At 38.3% G+C, this 23,678-nt stretch overlaps 3 protein-coding genes and 3 long non-coding RNA genes across 9 annotated transcripts in view; 3 read left to right on the top strand and 3 right to left on the bottom strand.

Annotated features, from left to right (window-relative positions):
• Positions 1 to 5,937: 5,937 nt before the first annotated feature.
• Positions 5,938 to 6,537, bottom strand: LOC111861620. Its single transcript, XM_023846333.1, has one exon. The coding sequence runs from the start codon at positions 6,535 to 6,537 to the stop codon at positions 5,938 to 5,940; it is 600 nt and encodes a 199-aa protein (XP_023702101.1).
• A 5,474-nt stretch (positions 6,538 to 12,011) lies between these two features.
• LOC111861629 lies at positions 12,012 to 17,267 on the top strand. 2 transcript variants are annotated; one of them, XR_002842286.2, is made up of 2 exons: positions 12,012 to 12,725; positions 16,961 to 17,267. It is a non-coding gene; the product is annotated as an uncharacterized LOC111861629 (long non-coding RNA). The 2 variants fall into 2 exon arrangements; XR_002842285.2 differs by lacking the exon at positions 16,961 to 17,267 and adding an exon at positions 14,669 to 15,681.
• On the bottom strand, positions 13,526 to 19,934 carry LOC111861625 (dynein regulatory complex subunit 6). The gene is made up of 2 exons (XM_023846341.2): positions 19,846 to 19,934; positions 13,526 to 15,872 (listed from the first exon to the last, which is right to left on the bottom strand). Exons 1-2 carry the CDS (start codon positions 19,897 to 19,899, stop codon positions 14,433 to 14,435), a joined length of 1,494 nt encoding a protein of 497 aa, XP_023702109.1. The 5' UTR covers positions 19,900 to 19,934; the 3' UTR covers positions 13,526 to 14,432.
• Positions 19,933 to 23,678, top strand: part of LOC111861628 — a 15,427-nt gene continuing 11,681 nt past the window's right edge. The window contains exons 1-2 of one of the 3 annotated variants that reach the window (XR_004512705.1): positions 19,933 to 20,008; positions 20,624 to 20,795. This is a non-coding gene — a long non-coding RNA (uncharacterized LOC111861628). Of the gene's footprint in view, positions 20,009 to 20,040; positions 20,536 to 20,614; positions 20,796 to 23,678 lie in introns of those variants that run through there. The other 2 variants (XR_002842284.2, XR_002842282.2) reach the window with 2 other exon arrangements.
• LOC117282097 lies at positions 20,990 to 22,804 on the top strand. The gene is made up of 3 exons (XR_004512706.1): positions 20,990 to 21,382; positions 21,992 to 22,115; positions 22,720 to 22,804. It is a non-coding gene; the product is annotated as an uncharacterized LOC117282097 (long non-coding RNA).
• The window catches only part of LOC111861626 (vacuolar protein sorting-associated protein 72 homolog), a 21,266-nt gene continuing 20,081 nt past the window's right edge, over positions 22,494 to 23,678 (bottom strand). Inside the window, exon 8 of the mRNA XM_023846342.2 lies at positions 22,494 to 22,962. Within this exon, the coding sequence (XP_023702110.1) occupies positions 22,722 to 22,962 (241 nt within the window). The 3' untranslated portion in view covers positions 22,494 to 22,721. The remainder of the gene's footprint in view (positions 22,963 to 23,678) is intronic.

Below are 23,678 nucleotides of genomic sequence, written 5' to 3'. Positions count from 1 at the left end.
AAGAAACTATTGTTTTACTGGGATCTGTATTCAAGCCATAAGACTAATTAAATTTCACCCTTGTAAAATAACAGTCATGCATGAAGTTAATATGCAGAATATTTCATTTTTGTTACTGGTGGTTGCAAACTCTGCATAATGATTTTTGGATTCACAGTTGCTGATAAATGATGTTAGTGGACATATCAATACTCAAAATGAAAGGAAGGAAATTCTCTCACCATTCAGCAAGTGGCATTATGCAATATAAAGTTAAGGTGTGTGTGTGTGCGTGTGTGTGTGCGCGCACACACACTCTAAGTGGGAATGGCAAGTGATTGGGCAATATTTTTTTTTTTTAGGAATGGTCGCAGTTACAACACTAACATTCTGAGAAATTTCCGATACCACCTCATATTCAGTTCTGTGAAAAAAAAATCTTATGTGAAAGTTCAACCATTTCAGTGCAAATATAAAAGGGGAATACAAAAAATAGTTCCACAGTGCAGTGTTTAGTGTGATACTTAAATATCCACGTTGAATGTTTAAGAAAGGAAAGTAGGGGAAAATTTGGTGATTTCTGCATCCCAAAGTGCCAGGGCTGACTTCCACATGTTACCAGTCACTCAAGCACATGCTAAGAACTTTCCAGCCTTCAATGTCTTCACTAGAAGTTTCTGGCTAACATCTAACAGTGGCTATTCCTCTGCTTCTGTGCTCATCTCTCTGAACAGCCGCCCCTCTCTAAGTGTTCTGACACAGTAATTATAACAGTCTCAGTGAATCACACACTCCAGATATCACTCTCTGCCTGTTCTTCAAGCATAAGTCATTACAAAAATAATGAGAACTTTGTGGGGGGTCAGCTTAATGTTAGCATTTAATTGCTCACTTTTGAATAGGGAATACCATCTTATAAATGTTCTGAAGGCCTTGACTTCAATCATTTCTATGTGTAATCTCCATTTAACCCTCCTATCAAACATTTCCTGCCCAAGTAGTTTCCAATGCCTCCGGTAGATGGGGAAGTTATCAGGTACCACTGCCAGAAGGGGTCCGACCTCGCTGGAACCAGTACTGGTAGGGTATGGCAACAATAGAAATTAAAGGGGGATGTACAATAGACTCATAGTGGCGGTGCATGGGGAAACCCACCCCCTATAATAATGAATGAATGAATGAATAATGAACCCTCCTATCAAAGGTTACTCCGAGATATTTTACACAATTTACAAATGGAATATATCTTCCATTCAATTTAAGATGAGACACAGGCGGATGATGACTGCGAGTGAAGTAGATCCCCTGAGTCTTATCTTCATTATTTTTGATATTCCAGCGCTCACACCGGGTCTCCATTTAACTGAGACTGCGCTGGATCCAGTAGGTCTTCTTATATCCCCTCTGCACTGACTAATATAGAAAACCCCGTTTCCAACAGTACTCGGTTTTTGCTTGTGGAATGTTGCCATGGCAACCTCTTAGTTTCGGATTGTTGCGTAGAAATGGGCTTAACTGCTACAGTAGTAAAAAGTACTGAATTCGTGCCACTTTGTTTACTAAACTGCAAATTCTCGCATGAAAATGTATTTGTTAAAGCTGCATACAAAGGCTCCTCAGAGCTAGAAATTGATTTGTTTTAATGATGTGCATCATATGTTCCATGAAACCACAAGTTTGTACATGTGTGAAATGGTCTCAATGAAGGTTTAGGTTAAGTTATACATCACAAAGTGCACCACTTAATGTAGCGGTGTCAGTCCAGTTTTTCATCTTAAATTTTCTGGTCAGAAACAGTACAATACGTAGTACAGTCAATAATTCCGTTGATTGGCTGCATAGTGGCGCTGTTATGCAGTACAGTGGATACTGGAGCCACGAGATGGAGCCATGTCCATTCTTCTCTTGTCCTAGTAAGAAGCAGTTGTATGCATGTGTGTATTCAGAAAGAAAGTCACTGTTGTGACGGGTAGTTGTCTGGGAGTGGCAGAAATCGAGAATTTTGCAGCTTGAGCAATGGGCAAATGTCATGTTCTGCCAAGAATTAGGCAAATCCACTATCAAAACATTTCAGATGATCAAGCAAGCATATGGTGAAGAAGCCTTGGGCTGTAGTGCTATGTTTAAAGTGGGCAGATGTTTTGCACAAGGGAAAGAGTTTAGAAAATGATGAGCGTACTGGCTGCCAAGAATGGTCAGCACTGATTCAGGGTCCAAGAAGTTGCAACCTTTGGTTTACAAGTAATGGCCTGTCTTTAAATATGAAGGAAACTAAAGTGTTAAAATTTGAAACAATTAATCATGGAAATATGCCAATGCAATTGCAATATGGAAATGAGCTATTATATGATGCAATGAATATCAAATTTTTAGGCCTTGAAATAGGTACGTTTTAAACTGGAAAACACACGTTAAATTAATGTTACCGAGACTGGGCAAGGCATGCTTCGCATTAAGAAATATGAAGTTATGCAGTAATATTGAAACACTTACAGTGATATTTCACGCATATATTCATTCAGTCATGAGGTATGGGACAGTTTTCTGGGGTAACTCACTGGATGCTAAGAAGATTTTTCTCTTACAGAAGAGAACTGTTAGGGTGATGATGGGATTGAAACAAAGAGATACCTGCAGGCCGGTATTAAAAAAACTAAACATATTAACATTGACCTCTCAATATACGTATATTATCTTTGATGATTTTTATGATAAGTAATCTTGAGTATTTTATTTTGAATGATGCAGTCCATAATAAGACCACAAGACACAGAGGGAATCTACACGTATTACAGTCACATTTAGCAGTAAGGCAAAAGGAGTTTATTATGTGTGTTAAAATTTTCAACAGTTTGCCTCTCTGTGTAAGAGATTTGGTACAAGGCAGGAAACTTTTCTAGGAAAACTAAAAGAAATATTAATCAATAATTCGTTTTATTCAGTTGATGAATTTTTTCTTTATTGTAAGGATTTATAGTCAAAAATATGTTTATTTAGGTATATTCCATTATATTACTGTGCAATTTATATCTAAATATGTGACAACTATAGTGCTTCATTGCATGCATATGTATATATGAGTAGGAAGGAGAATTATTATGTATTCCTAATTATCTTGTTGGTATAATTGTATGTGTAACATTGTATATATTTAATTGAGGTATTCAGTTTAGATTTTAACTATCGAATTGATGTCTCTGTGATTTATCTGTGATTGTCTTATGACTTGTTGCTTGACAAGTTTTATATTCAGTGCCAATTGGACACTATGTGTTACTCTGACATGCTGATATATGTAATGTATGCATGCATGCATGCATGCATGCCAAGCACTCCCAAAGTGTAGATGAAATAGCAGCAACAGAAGGGATTAGCCGTGGTTCTTACCGCAATATTCTGTCTGGTGACCTGAACATGTCTCATGTTACCCAGCACAGCGTTCCATGCATCCTGATGCAAGACCGTGTCAATTGAATGAGCATTTGCAGTGACATGATTGATAGTGCTGACAAAGATGGGGCGTTTCTCAACCGGACCATAACAGGAGACAACAGCGATTATTTTGAGAGGGGATGTAGATTTCTGTAAGTGTATGCGAGTATCTTGTAATAAAGTGCGACAAAACCACAGTCACAATCTATAAATGTAGTAACGTAATAAGTAAGCAGTTATTTTAACTGTACTTTGATTACTTTGAAGAGGTGATCTTTGTGATGGCATGGTGTTTATCTGAAGAACATAGGCCTATCTTCTTCAGTATTTCAGGATTTGATGCAAGTTTTTCACTAATTTCATTGCTAAGATGATTTATAATGTGTTCATATGAAATCACATATTTTCAGACCAGATGTAATTCATATTGCCAAACACTTCTTTAGTGGAAGCATTGCTACCAGAAAAGCAAAATACAAGTTCACTTTGCATGTGGCTCATTGTTTTCACTGAAATGTACACACACCTTAAAACATTTCTTAGAGGGTGGTGTTGGAAATGAACCATTCACTTTCTTTTTGCAATAGATGACCTTGTAAAAAGTACATTCATAAAAAAACTTGGTCAGGATTGATGGTTAAATCTTCACACCCTGCAGGTAGTAGATGAATTACATTGTCAAAATTTTCCATTGTAAGCATCTTATCCAAAGGAAGGCATTTAAAACCTGATTGTGCATATACAGTGCCACCAAATAATGTAAGAGAGTATCATGAAATTCTTTTGATGTTTTGAAATATCTTTCATTGTCATTTCACCATCTCATAGTAGATCAGTTAGTACCCCCATTAAGTGGCTGTGCCATAGCTGAAGCAGTTATTCGCTGGCTTCCCACCGCAGCGACCCGGGTTCGATCCCAGGCCTGGAGAAGTGGGATTTGTGATGGACAAAGTGACGCTGGGGCAGGTTTTCTCCAAGTACTTTGGTTTCCCCTGCCAATCTTCATTCCACCAATTGCTCCACAATCACCCTCACCTATCATCTGGGGCTGGTACAGTAGGCCACAAGTGGCCGTAGTAGAAGGGACTTAATCTCACCCCACTAGCATTAAAAAAAACCTTCATTATATGTAGGATAAATTGTTCATGTCGTTTTTGTAGTTTTAACAATACAGAGTTCTCACTGCTAGTGCTCATTCTTTTGCACACTTGTCAGCTCCTTCAGTCACTTTGTTTTATGAAAAAGTGAAGCTTGGGAATGAGTGAACCAAGCTTAGCCACACCTCCATCTCACTTTCTTCAAGTAATTGTTTCAGTACTTTCAGGCATTGTGTTTCTAAGATAAAAATGTACTTCAATGAGGGGTAAATTTTCTTCTGCAGACTTGTTGTACAATCCAGGCTGAGGAAACTGTGATTGTGGACTATGGGATGATAGGCATATGTGCACTCATAAACACCCAAGGCGTATTCGGTTTTTGATGGCTCCACTTTATGAAATTAGCCTGTCATATATCCTGACTGAGGTTTAGCATGCAGTGCATTCTTGTGCATCTTTGCTTGGAGGTGATCTGTCATTAGAATCCTCCCACCACCACTACCTTTAACCTTCATTTCCTTTAACATCTTGCCAACTCAGTTTGTTGGCTACTGCCTGCCCCTTCACCAGACTACAAGATTGCAGACATTGAACAAAGCCATTATTTAAAACAATTTCCTTTTAAGGGCAGAAGCGAGCAAAGTCAAGACTGTTACTTGGATAGAGCCTTCTTGCTCTCTTTTGAGGCATTAATGAGAACCTTACATGACCTGCTTAGGAATAAATCACCTTTTGAAGAGAGCAGTCTTCTGGGATGTGGCGCCATGTAGGTGTTGTGTTAACTGACATTTCGGAGGAACGTATCGCCTCCATCTTCAAAGTAAAAGAAAAAGAAAGAAAATATGCAAGCGATGAACTGGTATGATCAGGTGCAAATAGACTGATGTTGAGAATAAACTCAGCTGTATAGAGCAGGAAGGGTTGGGAGAGGGGGAGGCTACATGGGAAATCAGTAGACAGGAGTGGGGAGGGGAGGGGTCTGGGCAGGTTGGGCCAGCAGGTTGCAGGCTAGAGCAAGTATAGAATATTGTGTCGGAGGAAAAAGGCAAGGTTAATGGGAGGGCATTAACCTTTAAGCTTGGGGGTTGCTATGTGAGTCCGGTGTGGACTTGCGTGGCCTTGTGGATCCAGTGTCATGTCCTGGGGGTTTCTTGAGGGAACAGATGAGAGGCTTCCATGACTTGCTGAGGTAGAACCCCATTTCTCTCTTCATATTGTCGGGATGGAGTTCAATCTCAATGGCCTCCCTAATGATGCAATCCATATAATGGGTCTTGGTGGTGAGGATGGAGGTATTCTGAAGCTGAATGCGGTGTCCCAAATCGAAGCTGTGTTGAGCCACAGCTGACTTGTTCAGATGGATGTGCCGCTGATGCTCCTTCAATCTCATGTCCATGGAATGGCCCGTCTGCCCAATATAGACCTTGCCTCACTTGCATGGGATACTGTATACACCTGGTGTCCTCAGTCCTAGGCTATCTTTGACTGGCTGGACGAAACTAGATAATTTCTTTGGAGGCAGGCCCACTGATTTGATGTTGTGCCAGGACAGCACTCTGCTGATTTGATTGAATATAGTCCCTGCATAGGGCAGGAAGGTGACTGAGTCCAGTTTATCATCGGGCTGACTGATGTTTGGACGATGGTTGAGAACTCTGCGGATCTGCCGGTTGTTGTAACTGTTCCGCCTGAAAACGTCTCCCAGGAGCACAAACTCTGCATGTATGCTGTCTTGATCACAAAGAGCTCTAGCCCTGTGCACCAATGTGGAAAGTACAACTTGCTTGTTGGATGGGTGGTGGTGGGACGCAGCATTAAGGTAGAAGTTTGTATGGCTGAATTTGCAGTACACTCTATAGCCCAGAGAACTGTTGGGTCTCCTGTAAATATCTATATCCAGGAAGGGGAGATGGACCTCAATTTTGGTCTCCATTGTGAAATGAATGCACTGGTGAACACTATTTAGGTGGTTCAGGAATTCTTTCAGCTTGTAAGGCCCATGTGGCCAGATGACAAAGGTGTCGTCCATGTAGCAAAACCAGCAGCGGGGCTTGTGTGGGGCCAAGTCAAGTGCCCTCTCCTCGAAGCCTGCTACCTGCTGGTCCAACCTGCCTAGACCCCTCCACTCTCCTCTCTACTGATTTCCCATGTAGCCCCCCCCTCCCATCTCCTCCTACTCAATACAGCTGGGTTTATTCTTGACATTAGTCTATTTGCACCTGATCATACCAGTTCTTCACTTGCGTATTTTCTTTTTTTCTTCTACCCTGAAGATGGAGGTGATACGTTCTTCCGAAATGTCGGTTAACATAATACCTACACAGTGCCACATCCCAGAAGACTGCTGTCTTCATAGTCACCGCTGTGAAAACCTCAAATCTTACAAATCATCTTTTGTTCACACATTGTTACACTGGAGCTTAAATCTGTCTGTTGCAGCTAAGATGATCCAATCTTGGAATGCAAATATTTTGGTGAGAATATCAAAGTCATCTAGCAGGATGTAGTGACCCAATTTGATGTGTTGTGGCATGGCTGATTTTTGTGGATTTATGTACAAATGGTGCTCTGATCGTAGTCTCAGTGGAGGTCTGGTCTGTCCAGTGCAAACTTTTCTGCATTTTCAGGGGTTGTTATATGCACCCAGTGTTTTAGGTCTACATCTCCTTTTGTGGGCTGAAGGAAAGTGAATAGCATCATCAGTGAGATGACCTCTGGGGCAACTTTGCTACATGACTAGATCAATTTAAATCATACTTGGAAACATACAGAATCTACAGGTGTATAAAATATTATGGTCATATGAGATGTGATGCCATGCAGGTTGAAGTAAAGTGCAAGTATTTTGGAGAACCTGTTGCTACCATGTTCAGGGTATCATAGTGATGTTGCTACCATGTTCAGGGTATCATAGTGATGGAGGTAGCAGATTTCTCAGACATATTGGTCAGGATATCCTGAATATGAATGCAGCAGGTTCCTCTGAAACAGTTGGGGTGCCCAGAAGGTGAAGACAGCAGGTTCCTCCAAAATGTTGGTTAGTATCTTTCAAATTACTTTTTTTTTTTTTTTTTTTAGAGCTCGTGGTTCTCAGCAGATTGTGTAGTGGATTGATAAAGAGTCCAACCTCTTGACAGTGCAAGTGAAGCCACTGCCCTGCTAATATACTATCTTGGCCATACAGTTGTATTAACTCATTGCAGACCAGTGATTTAAACATTTAAATCACCCTGGGGCCACCATTATTAAACCTACTATCCTAACTTGTGCACTGTTCACTTTAAAAAATAATATAAAATCTCCTAATTAATTTTATGAACTAAAATTTTTGGAGAACACTTACCAATGCTCCTAGAAGTGCTTGAGGGTGTGATATTTCTGGAAACATTCCCCTTTATGAAGTGGCATTCCACAGAACATGCAAATGTAGACACACTCCTTTTTTTGTGAATTGTACAAACACGGCATTGCCTAGAAGGATGCTTCCCCTTGGAATGTTCCCTCTTCACAATTTTCATGAGAGTATGTTTCCGCATATCACCCAAGAGTCGCCCTGGGGGGTCCACATGAGGCCTGCGTGGGGTGGGAGTTGAAGGGCCCAGTCGTGCTAAGTCTGTGTCTGACCCTGGTTCTGCCACCACCATCTGGTCTGTAGCCCAGGCCTTTACCACATTCATCAGAAATGCTTTGTATTTCAATTTCGAATCAGGGTTTAGATTTTTGTGATTTTTTTTTTTTTTAGATTTTTTACTGTGCCCGCAATGTTATTACCCGCTTTATCGTCGGAGCTACTGTCACTTTTACTGTCTGTGGCCACAATTCTTTGTTCTCCCCTGTCACTGCCACTCTCTGAATCACCATGACTACGCGTCTCACAAGGCAGGTCAGCTAGCTTATCGGTGAAGAATTTGTCCTTGATTCATATGCCACCACTGACTACTAGCTGATACATACAAAGGCAAAGCATTTTCCTTTATAGTGGGTTAAGAAAATAGCGAGGTCAAGTTACTGACAAGTAAGCAAACATTCCAGAGTTTTATTATGCAGCTGCGTGCAACTTGGGTGGCGCCAGAGCAAGGTATAGTGTGTTACAACCTAACATGTCCGAAAATCATATCATGTGACTGGTCCACCACGTTTAAAAGCCAAAAGCATTATATCATGCGACCGGTCCTCAAACTGTTAATGTGAAATGCAGGCCAGATCAAAAAAACACAGTATCACATCCCAGAAGACTTTAGTGTTGATAATAACGGCTGTGAGAGCCTTACATTTGCAAATGTATAATTCCCATTTTTTAAGAATTTGTCTTCTGAGGTAAGCCACCATTAGCACGGTCAACCATTACCACTGTTTCCAAGAGAGTACTGTCTACATATTCAGGGTAGAAGAGATGAAGGCATTCCTATTCTTCACAATAACTGTCAACACAGGTAGCCTGCAGTCACGCATCACCTGTGTATTCTGATAAGTGACCTATAAAGGCTGATGTCACTAAGCGACATGTTATTCAGTACAAAATGATATATTTCTAAGTCACATGACATCAAATGTTTGCATGGGAACTGTTAATGATAGTAGCTTTTGTTGAAATGATGAGAGAAGTTATATTAGCAGCAACTAATGGCCTTATAGAAATATTTAGATCACGAACACATGATGGACATAATCAGCAAACTGCTGGGTTTGTGAATGGATAAAAAGGGAGGAAATGCTTGGTGCATGAAAAAATATCCTGGAAAACTTGTGGAGGGTAGTGTTCATTACTGCAGTCGCTTATGTTGACTAGTCTGTATATTTGCTCATAACAGAACATGTTATTTCAGTAGTTCCTCTAGTTATCTGTATCCAGTAAGGCCCACAACTACAATGCTTCTTCCATATGCCTAAAAGCACGCTGTGGAGTTGTGGTATTTGGAAAAGGGTGTGTTTCAGTAGTAGACCAAGGAGAAGGATTTAGATATATGTAATGGCCTGTTGGGTCTGCAGACATCTTCACACAACTCGGGGTGTCACTGTTTGGATATAACTTTGAAGTTCCAGTGCATTTTGTAGTGACACTTTTCAAATAGCAAAGCTATGCTACAGCATTGTTTGGACAGCATCTTTACACTGTACAGACTCCTCCCTAGCGATCCTTACTTTGCCACCAGAATTTGAAGTCTGTACCACAGGTTTGAGAATACCTCTTTAGTAAGTTCCTAAAAAGGGATCATTTCTGGTATGAGTATAGGGCAGAAAAAAAAATAGCATGATTATACTTCATGGCGATATGCCCAGTTGAACATTCAGGGGTTTTACTTGTTATACTTCCATGCAGTGTAGAGAAAAGGAGAAACAGTGTTAGGTCTTTGTCCTTTTCTTGAATTCCTTTACTGACATATTAGATTACATTAAATTGCCTCTGAACTTCCAATCTCTTCGAGCTTATGCCACAACAATTTATTATGTTGATATGTTGGGATTTTGGACTTTATCCATCGTCCTGGTTTTTAAGATAACAAATAAAACCACGACGTTTCGGAAACTGGATCTGTTTCCATCCTCAGGTGAAGGAAAACACCTATTCAGTTGGGTCCCTTAGAAAGAGCTAGCCTCAATCACTGGACAAACCAATGTCACAAAACATGAAGATTATAAACACCTGAGACCAGGCTAAGTCCATGAGAGCTAATAAGGTGTTTTCCTTCACCTGAGGACGGAAACAGATCCAGTTTCCGAAACGTCGTGTTTTTATTTGTTATCTTAAAAACCAGGACGATGGATAAAGTCCAAAATCCCAACATATCAGTGTGTTATACACCATCGTCAGAATCCTATAGTAACAATTTATTATGTTGTATAGTATCTACACCTTATACCCAATCCAGATTTACACACCCTGTCACATAGCTCACCAGTATCTTATTAGTCTGTCAGATATTATGAAGCACCTTGTTATTTTCTCCAGTTTCCCATTACTTTCTCTGTTTCAGGGGTAAAGTTGTCCCTGTGCTTAACTAATTAAGCACTATGCCATGAAGGCATATGAGGAGTGGATGTCTTGATCCACATTTTTTTTGACCTTATCACTAGCTGAAGGTGAGTGATCAGGTTCACGCCCCGGCCACTATACCCCTGGGGAAAGAGCCTCCATTACCCATTGGACAGGAGGTGCTTAACTAATTAAGCAATATGCCATGAAGGCATATGAGGAGTGGATGTCTTGATCCACATTTTTTTTGACCTTATCACTAGCTGAAGGTGAGTGATCAGGTTCACACCCTGGCCACTATACCCCTGGGGAAAGAGCCTCCATTACCCATTGGATAGGAGGTTGGTGGATCCCAGAGATGGTCTTGATGACGTGGAGAAAAGAAAATTTTTGACCCTACCGGTACTCAAAATTGACCACTCCGTTGTCTGGCCCATAGCCAGTCACTATACCAACTATGCTATCCACATATATAATCATAATTACTGCAGCTGAATCACTGAAGCCACCAGAAATATGTAGAGTGGAGTGATATTAATAAGTTTATGTATATTGGTGATTTAAAGTTATGTAGAGCATGAAATGGATTTTTTTTTGTAATGCTTACAACCCTCCTGGATCAGAAAGTTAGAGGACGACTGGACAGTGGGGAGACAAGAAGTGTGCAGATTGGAAGAGGAGTTCGACAAGGATGCTGTTTATCACCAATTCTGTTCAACTTGTACAGCGAATGCCTTACCAAGGAAGCTCTGGATGGGCTTGGAGACTTCAAATTAGGAGGGCAAATTATTCAAACTGTGAAATATGCAGATGACCTTGTGTTAATGGCTAAGGAAGAAACTGTGCTACAGGGCATGATTGATAGACTAATTGAAATTGGAAGGTGCTATGGCATGGAAATGAATGTGGAGAAAACAAAAGAAATGAAAATTTTGAGACAACCAACCCCAGTCACAATAAAGATTGACCAAAAACAACTGGAGAATGTGAAATGTTTTAAATATTTGGGTAGCTTGTTAACAGATGATGGAAGGTGTACTTGTGAAATTAAATCCAGGATTGCCATGGCAAAAGCTGCATTTAGCAAGAAGAAGAATCTTTTTACCAGCAAATTGGACTTAAATTTGAGGAAGAAACTAGTGAAATGCTACATTTGGAGCATAGCTCTGTATGGGGCTGAAACATGGACACTTAGGGCAGTAGATCAGAAACATCTGGAAAGTTTCGAAATGTGGTGTTGGAGAAGGATGGAGAAGATCAGTTGGACTGATTATGTGAGAAATGAAGAAGTGTTAATTAGAGTCAGTGAGCAGAGGAATATCCTACATGAAATAAGAAAATGGAAGGCTAATTGGATTGGTCATATCTTACGCGGTTACTGCCTTCTAAAAGAAGTTATTGAAGGAAAGATAGAGGGGCGGATAGAAGTGACAAGAAGATGCTGGATGACCTTGGGGACAGAAGAGGATACTGTCATTTGAAGGAGAAAGCTCTAGATCGCATTAAGTGGAGGAATTGTTTTGGAAGAGACTGTGGACCTGTCGTCTGACAGATTACTGATGATGATGATGATGATGATGAAGATGAGAACCCTCCTCAACTGTGGACACAAAACTGGTATAGAACTCACTATTTGGCAGTGTAGGATTTCGGAAAAAAAAAGCCTGGCCATTCAAGAAGAATGAAGTTGTAGATCACAAATAGATCTTCATTTATTTGCAAAGATATTTAACAGTCATACCACATGCAAAATTTAAGGATGAATAGCCTCCAAGGCGAAGTATAAATGGTTTACTGACAGAAATCAGATCAAATTTCTAACACTCAAATGTTCCCACCAATATCAGTAACAAAGTCAGTCTGTTCAAATATCCCAACAAACCCCAAAATTGTATTATGTTATAACGAAAGGAAAATATCTGATGTTTAATTATTCATTTCTACAAAATTCATTCAAGACAACAAAGGCTATGACTCAAATGTAAGACATTTTGTTAATGAATAGAGTTGTTACAGTAAACTATTTGTTTGATGGATAAGTCCAAGTTTCTGGGCATGTTCATGGATGAAGGTAGACTGTGATTTATACATTTCATTTTTACAGTGCCAGGAAAAACCATACAGTGCTACCCAAATATGCCTGGAATAAACTTAATTGGAGAAACAACTGAAGCATTATGCCTTCTGAATAGCATGAAGTGGTCATCTTTGTAATACAAAATGGCACAAAAACATTTCCAGAAGTAAGAATTTCTTTACATTACATTTATTTTCACTTAATGGATCCAATCATCTCGCCATAGGGCTGGATATAAAACATGTCACATATTACAAATTCATGATGACTACACATAATTCGTCCTTTGTCCAATAAAATACATAATCAGGCCTCTCACAGCTAGCTCAAGTTGTCAGGACAACACACATGCGTCATGGTAAAACCATTCTCAAATTCACGCCTTGCCATTCCACACACACTGGCAAGCCATACCATTAAAACTGTTACATTATAAAATATTAAAATTCGTAACTAAAACAGACATCATACATACTGCTACAATTATAACAAGCAAGTCTCAACAATATATAATTCACGCACACAGACCATTTATTAACTCTTAACTTTTGAGCCCCTTGCATGCTCGACAAATTCATCAATAGAGTAAAATACATTACTTTGCAAATAATTTTGTAAAACAAACCTAAATTGCTTTTTATCATTTTTTAAAACTGTGATATTTGACGGCAGAGTGTTAAATAGCTTGACCCCTGAATAATACACCCCTCTCTGATAGGATGATAAATGTGTTGAAGGTATGTGAAGGTGGTCATTCCTTCTGGTACCAATTACATAAACAGAGTTATTGGTTTGAAACTTATCCAAATTATTAACAACAAATGTCATCAATGAAAGCAAACATACACATGGGATTGGTAGTATGTCAAGCTTCTTAAATAGATCTCTACATATATGAGTTGGGCCCACTCCCATCATTATTATTATTATTATTATTATTATTTTCTTTTGTATAACAAAGACCTTATGACTGATGTATTTCACCAATGAATGATAATATGCATAATATACAGCTATAAGACTATTTATATTTAATACACAGGATAATTTTTGCATTAGAAAACAAACTGTGCTCAATTTGTGAAGCAAAAAATCGATATGTCCCTTACAAATCAGATGATTGTCCAGCTGCAAACCAAGAAATTTTATCGTTTTTTACTTCTTTCAGCTTTTTGTTAAAAAACAATGTATATAGAGGGTAGCTTGTAGCTGCTGTTGGGGTGAATTTTATCACTTTTGTTTTATCCAGATTTAACACTAGTTGATTATTTTGAAACCACGTAAACATGTGATTAAAAACAACATCCAATTTTATTTTTAAATTATAGTAGTCTTTAGCTGTGCAAAGAATACTTGTGTCATCTGCAAACATAATAATTTCCAAAATGTTATTTATTTCAAGTGGGAAATCGTTTATGTATATATTAAAGAGTAAGGGTCCCAACACCGATCCCTGAAGCACACCATATCCAACAATTTCCCAGTTAGAATCAATAGATCACTGTGGTTGCGATGCAAGGGCCAAGAAGGTCCACCTCTTATACATTCACAAAATAATTATTATATTATTATATATATAATTTAATTTCACTCTTTGCCTCCTATATTGCACAACTCTAATTTCTTGTTTCATTAATAAACAGTCACATTCAATGTAAAACATCACACAGTGTACAGATAAAAAAAATATCAGCAGTGTGAAGACATAAGAAGAAATAATAATATACTGTATGATTATTTATACAAAGTATAGATTATTTCACAGATTATTTTTCTTGAGGATTAGATAATTTTTTGTATACCAAATTTTACTTCATTTTCACAGTAACTGAGAAATGAAATATGTTGCATGTGCTAGGTTAAAATCAGTTTCCTAATTTTTGGTATAATTTCCTACAATTAACAGGTGTGGCATTTCTTCTTTAAGTTTGCTCATACATTTTTCATCTAATGAAAAGCAATCATGAACACGGAGTTCATTCAAATGGACGAGATTTGATGGAATCAGGGGAAAATGAATTCCTGATAGATGAGAATTACATGAAAGTTCAAGAACCTCAAGTTGTTTGCATTTGAATATGTGTTCCATGACATCATCTGTCGTTTCAGGACAACCTTGAATACTGAGGTACTTCAGTTTCTGACAGCCTGAGCAAACATATTCAATGCCTTTGTTTGTCAGCTGGTAGCACTGTGCAACATAAAGATGATTGAGGTTTGGACATCCAGCACCAACATATTCCATGCTTTTGTCTGTGATTAAAGAACAACCAGCAGTATCAAGAAGTTGTAGATTCTTACAGTTACCAATATACTGGAAACCATAATCTGTTAGTGCACAGTCTCGAACAGTAAGTCTTTGGAGTTGAGGGCAGTTTGTCAAAATCACAGCTAATGATGAACCATCAAAATCATCACAGAGATATAAGTCTAAAGTAATTAATTTAGACATTGACTCATTCTTAAATATGGTGGATACATTTCGTGTCTGATCTTCTTTAATAGCTATTAGTGTCAAATTGCGCATTTCTGACAATTTTGAGAGACACTGTATGTCTGTACTTGGCAGATCTTCATTACAGTGTTCATAAACGAGATATTCCAGATTTGCACATTCTGTCAAGAATCTGTGGGCTACATTTGACATGTAGCCTCTATAACAGAACGACAAAAGCTGTTGTCCCTTTTTTTCCAAAAAGTATTCAACATCTTGATTTTGGAATATCCCAAATCCTAGATCTAAGCATTGCAGAGATGGACATCCGTCAGCAATTGCTCTAAGTACCCCATCTGCAACTGGGACATTATGTGCGTGAAAAATTATTATTCTCAATTTCTGAAGTTGTCCAACTAGATCCGCAAAATGTAACTGATCTTCTATGGGGAAGGGGATACACATTTTTTCTATATTGGGAAATTTTATAAGAATTTCATGCAATCTGGAATTACTCAGTTCATGGAAATACTTGAATTCTATATGTCGAATATCTATACAGTATCTGCACAGTGTATCAACAATGACTTCTGTGTTGATTCTTCCACTTGGACAGAAGGCTTGTAATGCTGGCATATTCCTGAGATGTCTTGCAATTTCTTCGTCGGTCATCTTGCACCCAGGACTGAAGGTTTGGTTTTTCCATAGTGAACTATCTTGTGACACATTCTGCCAGTGTGAATTAACATGTTGTACAGACATTGCAAGGTCTTCAATATTCAAGTATGACAAAATCTCTAACAACAGCACATCTGGTAAATCTGTAAAACATTTCCCAGAAGCCATTGCTGGAGAGAGAACAGATCCACAATCATCAGACTGAAACAACGTAAAGCAAATTTAACAAAGCCAAATACAGCTGTATTTCAATGTGAGTTTTCAGTATTTCAAATTTTATCATCATTCGTACCAAGATGTGTGAATTTCACATACATACACAATGATGTTTAATTGGAAACCAAAATTGCAAGTTAGGACTTCCAGAGACGCTGTTTATGACAAAATACTTGTGACTGTATATTGGCACACACTATGTCATTGTTATAAGTACATGGCATTAGTTATGGATTTGACTTTGGAACACCCTATTCCAAATGTATGCATTTATCCAAAGACAACTGAATTTTGTAAAGCATGATATTCTGTTCAATAATATGTTGGAACCCCTATTTATGTTCCTGATTGAAGATTTCCTTCTGTTTGTATGCAAATCCACTGCTTCCAATATAATCCATGAATGGGGACTTCCTTCTATTCAGCAACAATCAGATTTTCTTTTTTAAGTGCAGGCCTTTGACTGTAGTTACATTTAACATATTTCCCAAATTTTACTTTACTCTTCCTCCCCCATGCACGCGGTAGCATAGTTGGTTGAGGCACTATGCTACAAGGCGGAAGGTTGCGGGTTCAAATCCCGATGAGGTCATTGGATTTTTTCAATTGACCTAATCCTTCCAGCCGCACTAGGCCCTGGGGTTTACTCAGCCTCTAACAGAAATGAGTACCATGAATTAATTAAATAATTTTCCTGGGGAGTAAAGCGCAGCCGGCGCATAAGGCTAACAACCTTACTGCCATCTTTGAGCCGATTGTCTAGATAATGTGGGACCCTCAACGTCTCACAACCCTATGGGCCTGCATGGCCTGTTACAGGGACAGCTTTACTTTTACTCCCACATAAAGGGAGAAGAACTAGAATATTGTGTTTGAACTCTCGTGCATGATTGCTAGCATTTCATAATTGTAAGTTATTTTGGAACTTTTCATTTCTTATCAGATTTAAATTATGTAAGGCACAAGAACTCATATTTGCTGAAATAACACTTGGAGATTCTAGTTTCTAAAGTTGATTAAATTATGTAGGGAATAACATTTCATATTTACTGAAATGACACTCTTATAAACAGGTATAATTTAACAAGTAATGAAGAAGCCAGAATCACAAATGGAAGAGTCATTAATCTGTGCAGATGGGAGGATAATATTAATGGATCTTAAAGTAACTGGATGCAAGAGTGTGGATTGGATTCATTTGGTACGAGATGAAGGATCGTGGCATACTTTTGTAAAGGTGGTGATGAACCTATATTATATTTAAGCATCCTGTTACATTCCACACATCCCCATCCAGGGGAGTTTTGGAATATCAGGTGCCGATTGATGACAGAAAATGAACAATTGGAAATCTGGAATTTAAATGTTAATATTGAGTGCCCCCACCAATGGTATCTCCACCTTATCGTGGTGGTGGGGTTTGAGAGCTCCTGAGACCCTGAGAGCTATGCCGGCGGTAGCATAGCTACTGGTAGAGCCACCCATGCCGGACAGGCCAAGGGGTAGGAGCCAGACAGAGAGGGATACCCTGGTCCTCCAGGTTGGGGGTTGGGCGTGAGGCTAATGACCTCACACTGTAAAAACTAAATTGTTCAGAAATCCAAGGAAAGAGTAGCCAGACGGACCTATTCAAGTCGACCTGGAAAGGAGGAATGTAGCATCAAATAGAGAAGAATGGCGAGCAATCCTGAGGAAGGCCAGGGCTCACAAAGGGCTGTTATGCCAGTGATGATGATGATGATGATGAATATTGAGTGCAGTGTGACAGCTATGTGAAGTGAAATACACCTGATGATGGCCGATTATGACCGAAACATGTAGTGTGAAAGAAGGGGGACAAGAACTACAATAAAGTGTTACATTTATGACGGAGTTTATATTGTACATATAGAGGTGAACCTTTTTGTACCATAAAATATGGGTGATTTTTTGGCTAGGTTGTTGACTGTTAGCTTCCGATGACAAAATTGGCTCCATGTAATTATTCTACATAAAGTATAAGTGGTTTCATTATGTTACTTTATGCTTAAAAATTAATGATTATGTTCTCCATTTGTCATTACTTTGAAATAAACATATTATTTATCAACTGACAAGTTTTCTTTAGGATATTTATCACAATGTGAATCATTTTACATGAATCAGTGTAGAATCCATACTGTAATGATATTGATAATTCTTGTCATTAATGCATTAATAAGAGTGGAACCCACTCTTTAATCATATTGATAATTCTTGTAATAGGAAAAAGTGAAAATTAAATGCTAGAACAGTATTATACATTGTCTACAGAATCATTAAGGCAGTGTCGTATCTTCAGTAGAAAACCTACGGAAGATAAGTTTTGCACGTTTAATTAGATTTCTGGCATGTTGCTACTGGTTCCAGTTGAATGTTTAAAATGGAATTCAGCAACTTTTGAATTATGATGATGATGATGATGATGATGTAATTTAAGATGTTTTTGACAGCATATACTTTATTTATAGTGTATATTTTCTTTAGCGTTTGTATTCTAGTTTACAAGTTTTCTTATCTGTAGCATCTACTCTTAACACAGTACTTCTGGTATGTGTTGCACTACATTAAAGTGACCCTTCATCCCCGATCTGTTAAATAAAATAATGCAATTTGGAAGAGGGGACCAGGATATCTCAGTCATATTGATGGGCAGAATCTTGGGTAATTAATTTTAGTGTTATTTCAATTAAGCTGAACTTTATACTTCTGCCTATTTATGTGCTACACAAGAAGTCGCTTCTTACGTGTATTTGAAACCAGTCTATGAATATTGAGAAATTGGCTACTGTGCAGATTTGGTCACTTAGACACTTGAGGGTATTACTGTGGTAATTTTTACTTAGCTTTGACAGCTCATGGAACTCTACATAGCTGTTTATGAAGGTACGTATGCCTATTATACTATACTCCACGATCACAGTTTACGCAATGTGAATGGCACAACTAGGATACAGAAGAAATCTGCATAGAAGAAATTTTCCTATCCAAGAACAAAGTGTGAATCAATCAATACCAACCTTTATGTTCCTTATGCTGTTGAAGAACTTAAAAATCATGTCAAGTGTGTGAATTTGCTTACAGATGAAAAACTGGAATGGCAATTTTGCATTAAGTTGTGTACTTTATATAATATAACTTAGTGTAGTGTAAGGGATCACTGACACGGTTAAGACATGTACAAACTTTTGAACTTAAGGGCCGCACCATAGCTCAAGTGGTTAGTCGCTGGCTTCCCACCGCAGCAGCCAGGGTTCGATCCCGGCTGTGGTCAAGTGGGATTTGTGGTGGACAAATTGACACTGGGGCAGATTTTCTCAAGTACTTCAGTTTCGCCCCCCAATCTTCATTTCACCAATTGCTTCACAATCACCCTCACCTATCATCTGGGGGCTGGTACAATAGGCCAGAAGTGGACACAGTAAAAGGGACTTAGTCCCACCCCACTAGCAATAAAAAAAATGTGATAAGCAAATCAGTTTCCAGCTTTGAGGTTCCTTTGTATGCAACTTCATCAAATACCATTTACATGGTAGAATTTGTAGCTTAGTAAAACAAGCGACTGGAATTCGATACTCTCTTAATATGAGAAAGTTTTATTAATAAAATTAACCTATTAGAACCGTTTCAAATGACGGCTGACACATTTATATTAACAGGCGAAAGAAGTATTATTGGAATTTTCATAATTATTAAAACGTCCGAAAGTGACTTAACAATAATCTCTTATCAGGCGTCAGATTATAACATTGCTCCCTCGGAACATAAATATCTTGTATTTTTCATTGTGTAGTTGTGCGTCCATTGTTCTGATTACTGAGTTACCGTAAGCTGTATTTTCTTTATTATGGCATTAAAATACCAATATCTACTTAAGTACTTCATGTGCTGTAAGATCTGGCATATAGTGTTAAGCGTGGCATGTAGACGGAAATGTTACCTTTTCTTTTGCGACTGCTGAAACACGTAATAATGCCCGAACAGAATTTCCCATTGATTAAATTCACTCAGAATTACTCAGCACTGTCTGTGATATCGTGTCCCTTTTATATGGCTAACAGAATTGCACAATACTTCGAAACATGTGCAAGGTTATATAGTAGGTGTGTACGATACGAATAAGGTTAGAATTGCACAATACTTCGAAATATGTGCAAGGTTATATAGTAGGTGTGCACGATACGAATAAGGTTAAGGCGCAAGGGATGTTGCATTATGATGAGAAAACAGTGACAATAACTTAGAGCCAAGAGATTTATTTTGTATTTACAAGTATGACATTGTGAGATATTTAAGTTAAAGTAAAATCTGATTTGTGAGGAGTATGAAGTTGTGAAAGTTAGACACATGTCTTGCATTTACTTCGAAGTTTGAATCTCGTTATTTATTTACCTTAAAAATTCAAACTTCTTGAATATTGAGCGAAAATTATTTTTCGCCATCATATAAACTTCACAAATGGATATTTTCATATTAATTTTGAAGTGGGTGTGGAGGTGTAGAGAGTGCTTTATTCATAGAAGAGATGGTATTTCACTTGACGTAAGAACCCCTTGTCGCATTTCTTGTCGCCTTTGAGGTTTGAAACACAGTCTTTGTTCAAGATGGCGTTTCAGTAGGAATTAATTACGTAAGTTGCTAAGTATTTGGTAGTAATGCACAAGAGGACATGTAGGTAAACTTTTGCTTTGGCCTGGTTTATTTTGTAGCTTTTCCAGGTACCCGTGGAATGGAGAATTTGACAATGCTATTTGTAAGATGCAAGACGTATCAGAGATGACAATATTTTGAGAATATTTTTGGAATTATGTGACAACAGGGACATAAGCAAGGAAAGCGACACTGAGTCGGGATCGTCGGAATGGTGAGATTATCACTCATAGTTGTGAGGTAAAGTTGCTCGTGTGTTTAATTAGTTAAAGATCACGTTATGAAGATTATATGGGGGAGTGGAGGTAAATGTGAACCGTTCTTGACCTCGGCATTAGATGGCGGTGACTGATCAGCTACAGACCGCAGTGCCCATTGGATAGAACTCACGGTCCTCTGGGTCGCTCTGTGTGCTCTGGGTGGCCCACGTAATTGCTGGTAGTCCTCGTAGGCGGTCTGGACCGTCTGAATATGTGGAGAAGAGAAATATTTTGTACTGGTGGGAATCGAACTGATCGAACCCAAGCTGTTCAGCCCATACTCATTTGCTGTATGATTGAGCTATTTCGACTGCCGCTCACTTATAGTTGTAGCGAGGCCAAATCTTGGTAAAAAATGTGGAACAGACCTAGAGAAGATGAGTAGCAGCTGTAAAAGGCATGACAGTGATTGGTCCAAGTTCATATGAACCTTGATACTTTCTTGAGGGATGTCACACTGTCTAGTCTTTCAGATGTTTACTGACTTTCAGAGGAATGTAGTGCCTTCATCTTCAGGTTGAAGAGTAAACCAAACAAGCAAACAGCATACTTCATAACTAACCAAAGGTATTCTGGAGAACAAAGAGGTGGGCCAAATTTTGTGTCCAGTACACCAGCAGGCTTTCTGAAGTGATTGGGTGGGAAAATTGAATGTTCAAACAGGAATCTAACCAATAACTGGTATACTTACCAAGTATCTCCTCAAGAAGAAAGTTAGGAACTTAGAAACTATTAGGAAAAATATGTATATCCAGCAGTGCGATCTCCACTTTGTTTTGAATTTCAGAATGATACTGTTTTTTGTATTATTTTCTCATGAGAAGTAGGTCTGAGATTTGAGGTTATCATGGCAGTGCACATGGACATGTGTCTGGAGTGGATTGTTTACTGACACCTACCTGGTGCCTTGACATTCCTCGTGAAACCGTGTACCAGGCAATCTTTTACCTTTTTTGTCTAAAGTTCATCCCATCTCTCTACCTCCTTGAAAATTCTTTTCCTCAGTTTCTTAATTTGGAAAGATTGAGTCACCAAAGTTCATTCCTTTGTTTTTGCCCTTAAGTACATAGCTGATATATGTGAACAGAATAATCAACAACAAACTCTGACTTAGATCAGCTGATCTTCATAACTGATTATTATATTTGGGGAAACTACACTTCCAATGCATTACAGAATGGAACATGTTGTTGCTTGATTCCATGGATGAACTTCAGAACATGTTGCAATCATGCTTACATGCTTCAGGGCATCCTTGAAGGAAATAGGGGATCACTTCCAGCAGTTCTTGTAAAATATGGTAAATATGTGTTGTCTTTTATGAATAAGTTGTGTTGACTCTGTAGTTGCACAGTAGACTGTCATGCAATCATGAGAAGCATATTTCCATCTCAGTTAGATACTGTACTATTTGCACTTTGCTGGCTTTTGCAACTGCTGGAAATATCTCCCTAAAATAACTGAGCATCTGCATTATTTTAGTGCAAAATCTTGTACCTGTCTCATGAGATCAAGTAAGGTTTTGAATAGCATGGTCTTCTGGCGTGTAATACTGTGTGACTTGGCTGAAATACTCTTTGATGTTTGTGAGAACCCCAAATCCAGGAAGTAAGGTTCTTAGGCTATGAGTTCAACTTTCATACCCTCATAAAATGACAGGTAAAATAATACTTCTGTATATTTTAATGAAACATTTATTTTAAGCTTTCCTTTTCATGGTTAAGGCATACCTTAATTTTATCAAATTCACTTAAATACTGGTTGAAACAGTAAGAAAACCTTAAACATTATTTGCATATGAAAAAAATTACATCTACTATAACAAAAATTCAGAATTATAATATACAATTTATTATTATACAGTATATCATATTCCAAGTACATTATTTTCTACTTTCTTACAGAATCATTGTGATGTAACTGGGAGAGTTGCAGGTTCAAGATGTATGCTCTTACTGATTTGCTGCACAATGGCAGACTTGAGTTCCTTCATTTTTTGTCTCCATTCAATCCAGCGGGCAACATCAGGATTATTTCGATCTCCACGTCCCTCTAGCTGTTGATAATATGCCTCACGAAGGATACGGAATGCTTGCAAATTGCTATAGGGTAGTTGTGTAACTGGGTCAAAGTATCGAGCCTGTAGTCTGGAAAGATTAAGATGTCATGTGAATATACAAACATCTCAATTTTAAGAACATGAACTAAGTTAAATATTCCTTTTACTCAGTAGGATTCAAATCTCCTGTTTTTCATATAATATGAATTGAAAAATCTATTACATAGTAACATGGTAGATACCTCACTTGCATGTGAAGTGACAGTTTCTGTGTACTACCTGGGCAACACTGAAATTCAGGTATAAATATGAGACTGGGATCTATATGTATGTAGAGATAAGAATTTTATGAGGAAATGTATTTGCATACTCCTTCCACTGGCAGTGTAAGTGGAAATGATGTAACAGTGTGTCCTAAATAACTATACAAAATTGCATAATTCTGTGTAGCGTTTTGTGAGCGCATTAAACAGGAATTGAAAAATGTATTGCATTTCAGAGCAGTAAAGTATTCTTTGTGTGTCTGTGCTCAGACTCAAGCCTATTGTTGATAAGGGTAATCAGAACATGAGAAATATATATATATATATATATAGTCGCGTATTGGGCGTATATCGCGACAAATAACTTCACGATGTATTTGGTATAGCGAATTTTATTTCACATTCGCATTTACAATCACCCAAATTACAGATTTACGATTACTGCTATCTGCAGTATCACAATTAGTACACTCCAAATGCCACAATACAACTGACTGGTTGCTGGCTAACTCGGAACTAACTCGGAGGTAGTTCGAGGACT

The sequence above is a fragment of the Cryptotermes secundus genome, unplaced genomic scaffold (assembly GCF_002891405.2).
Source record: "Cryptotermes secundus unplaced genomic scaffold, Csec_1.0 scaffold43, whole genome shotgun sequence".
In the NCBI taxonomy this organism is placed as follows: Eukaryota; Metazoa; Arthropoda; class Insecta; order Blattodea; family Kalotermitidae; genus Cryptotermes; species Cryptotermes secundus.
The sequence above is the reverse complement of the archived record's forward strand: the minus strand, read 5'-3'. Positions and strand labels throughout refer to the sequence as shown.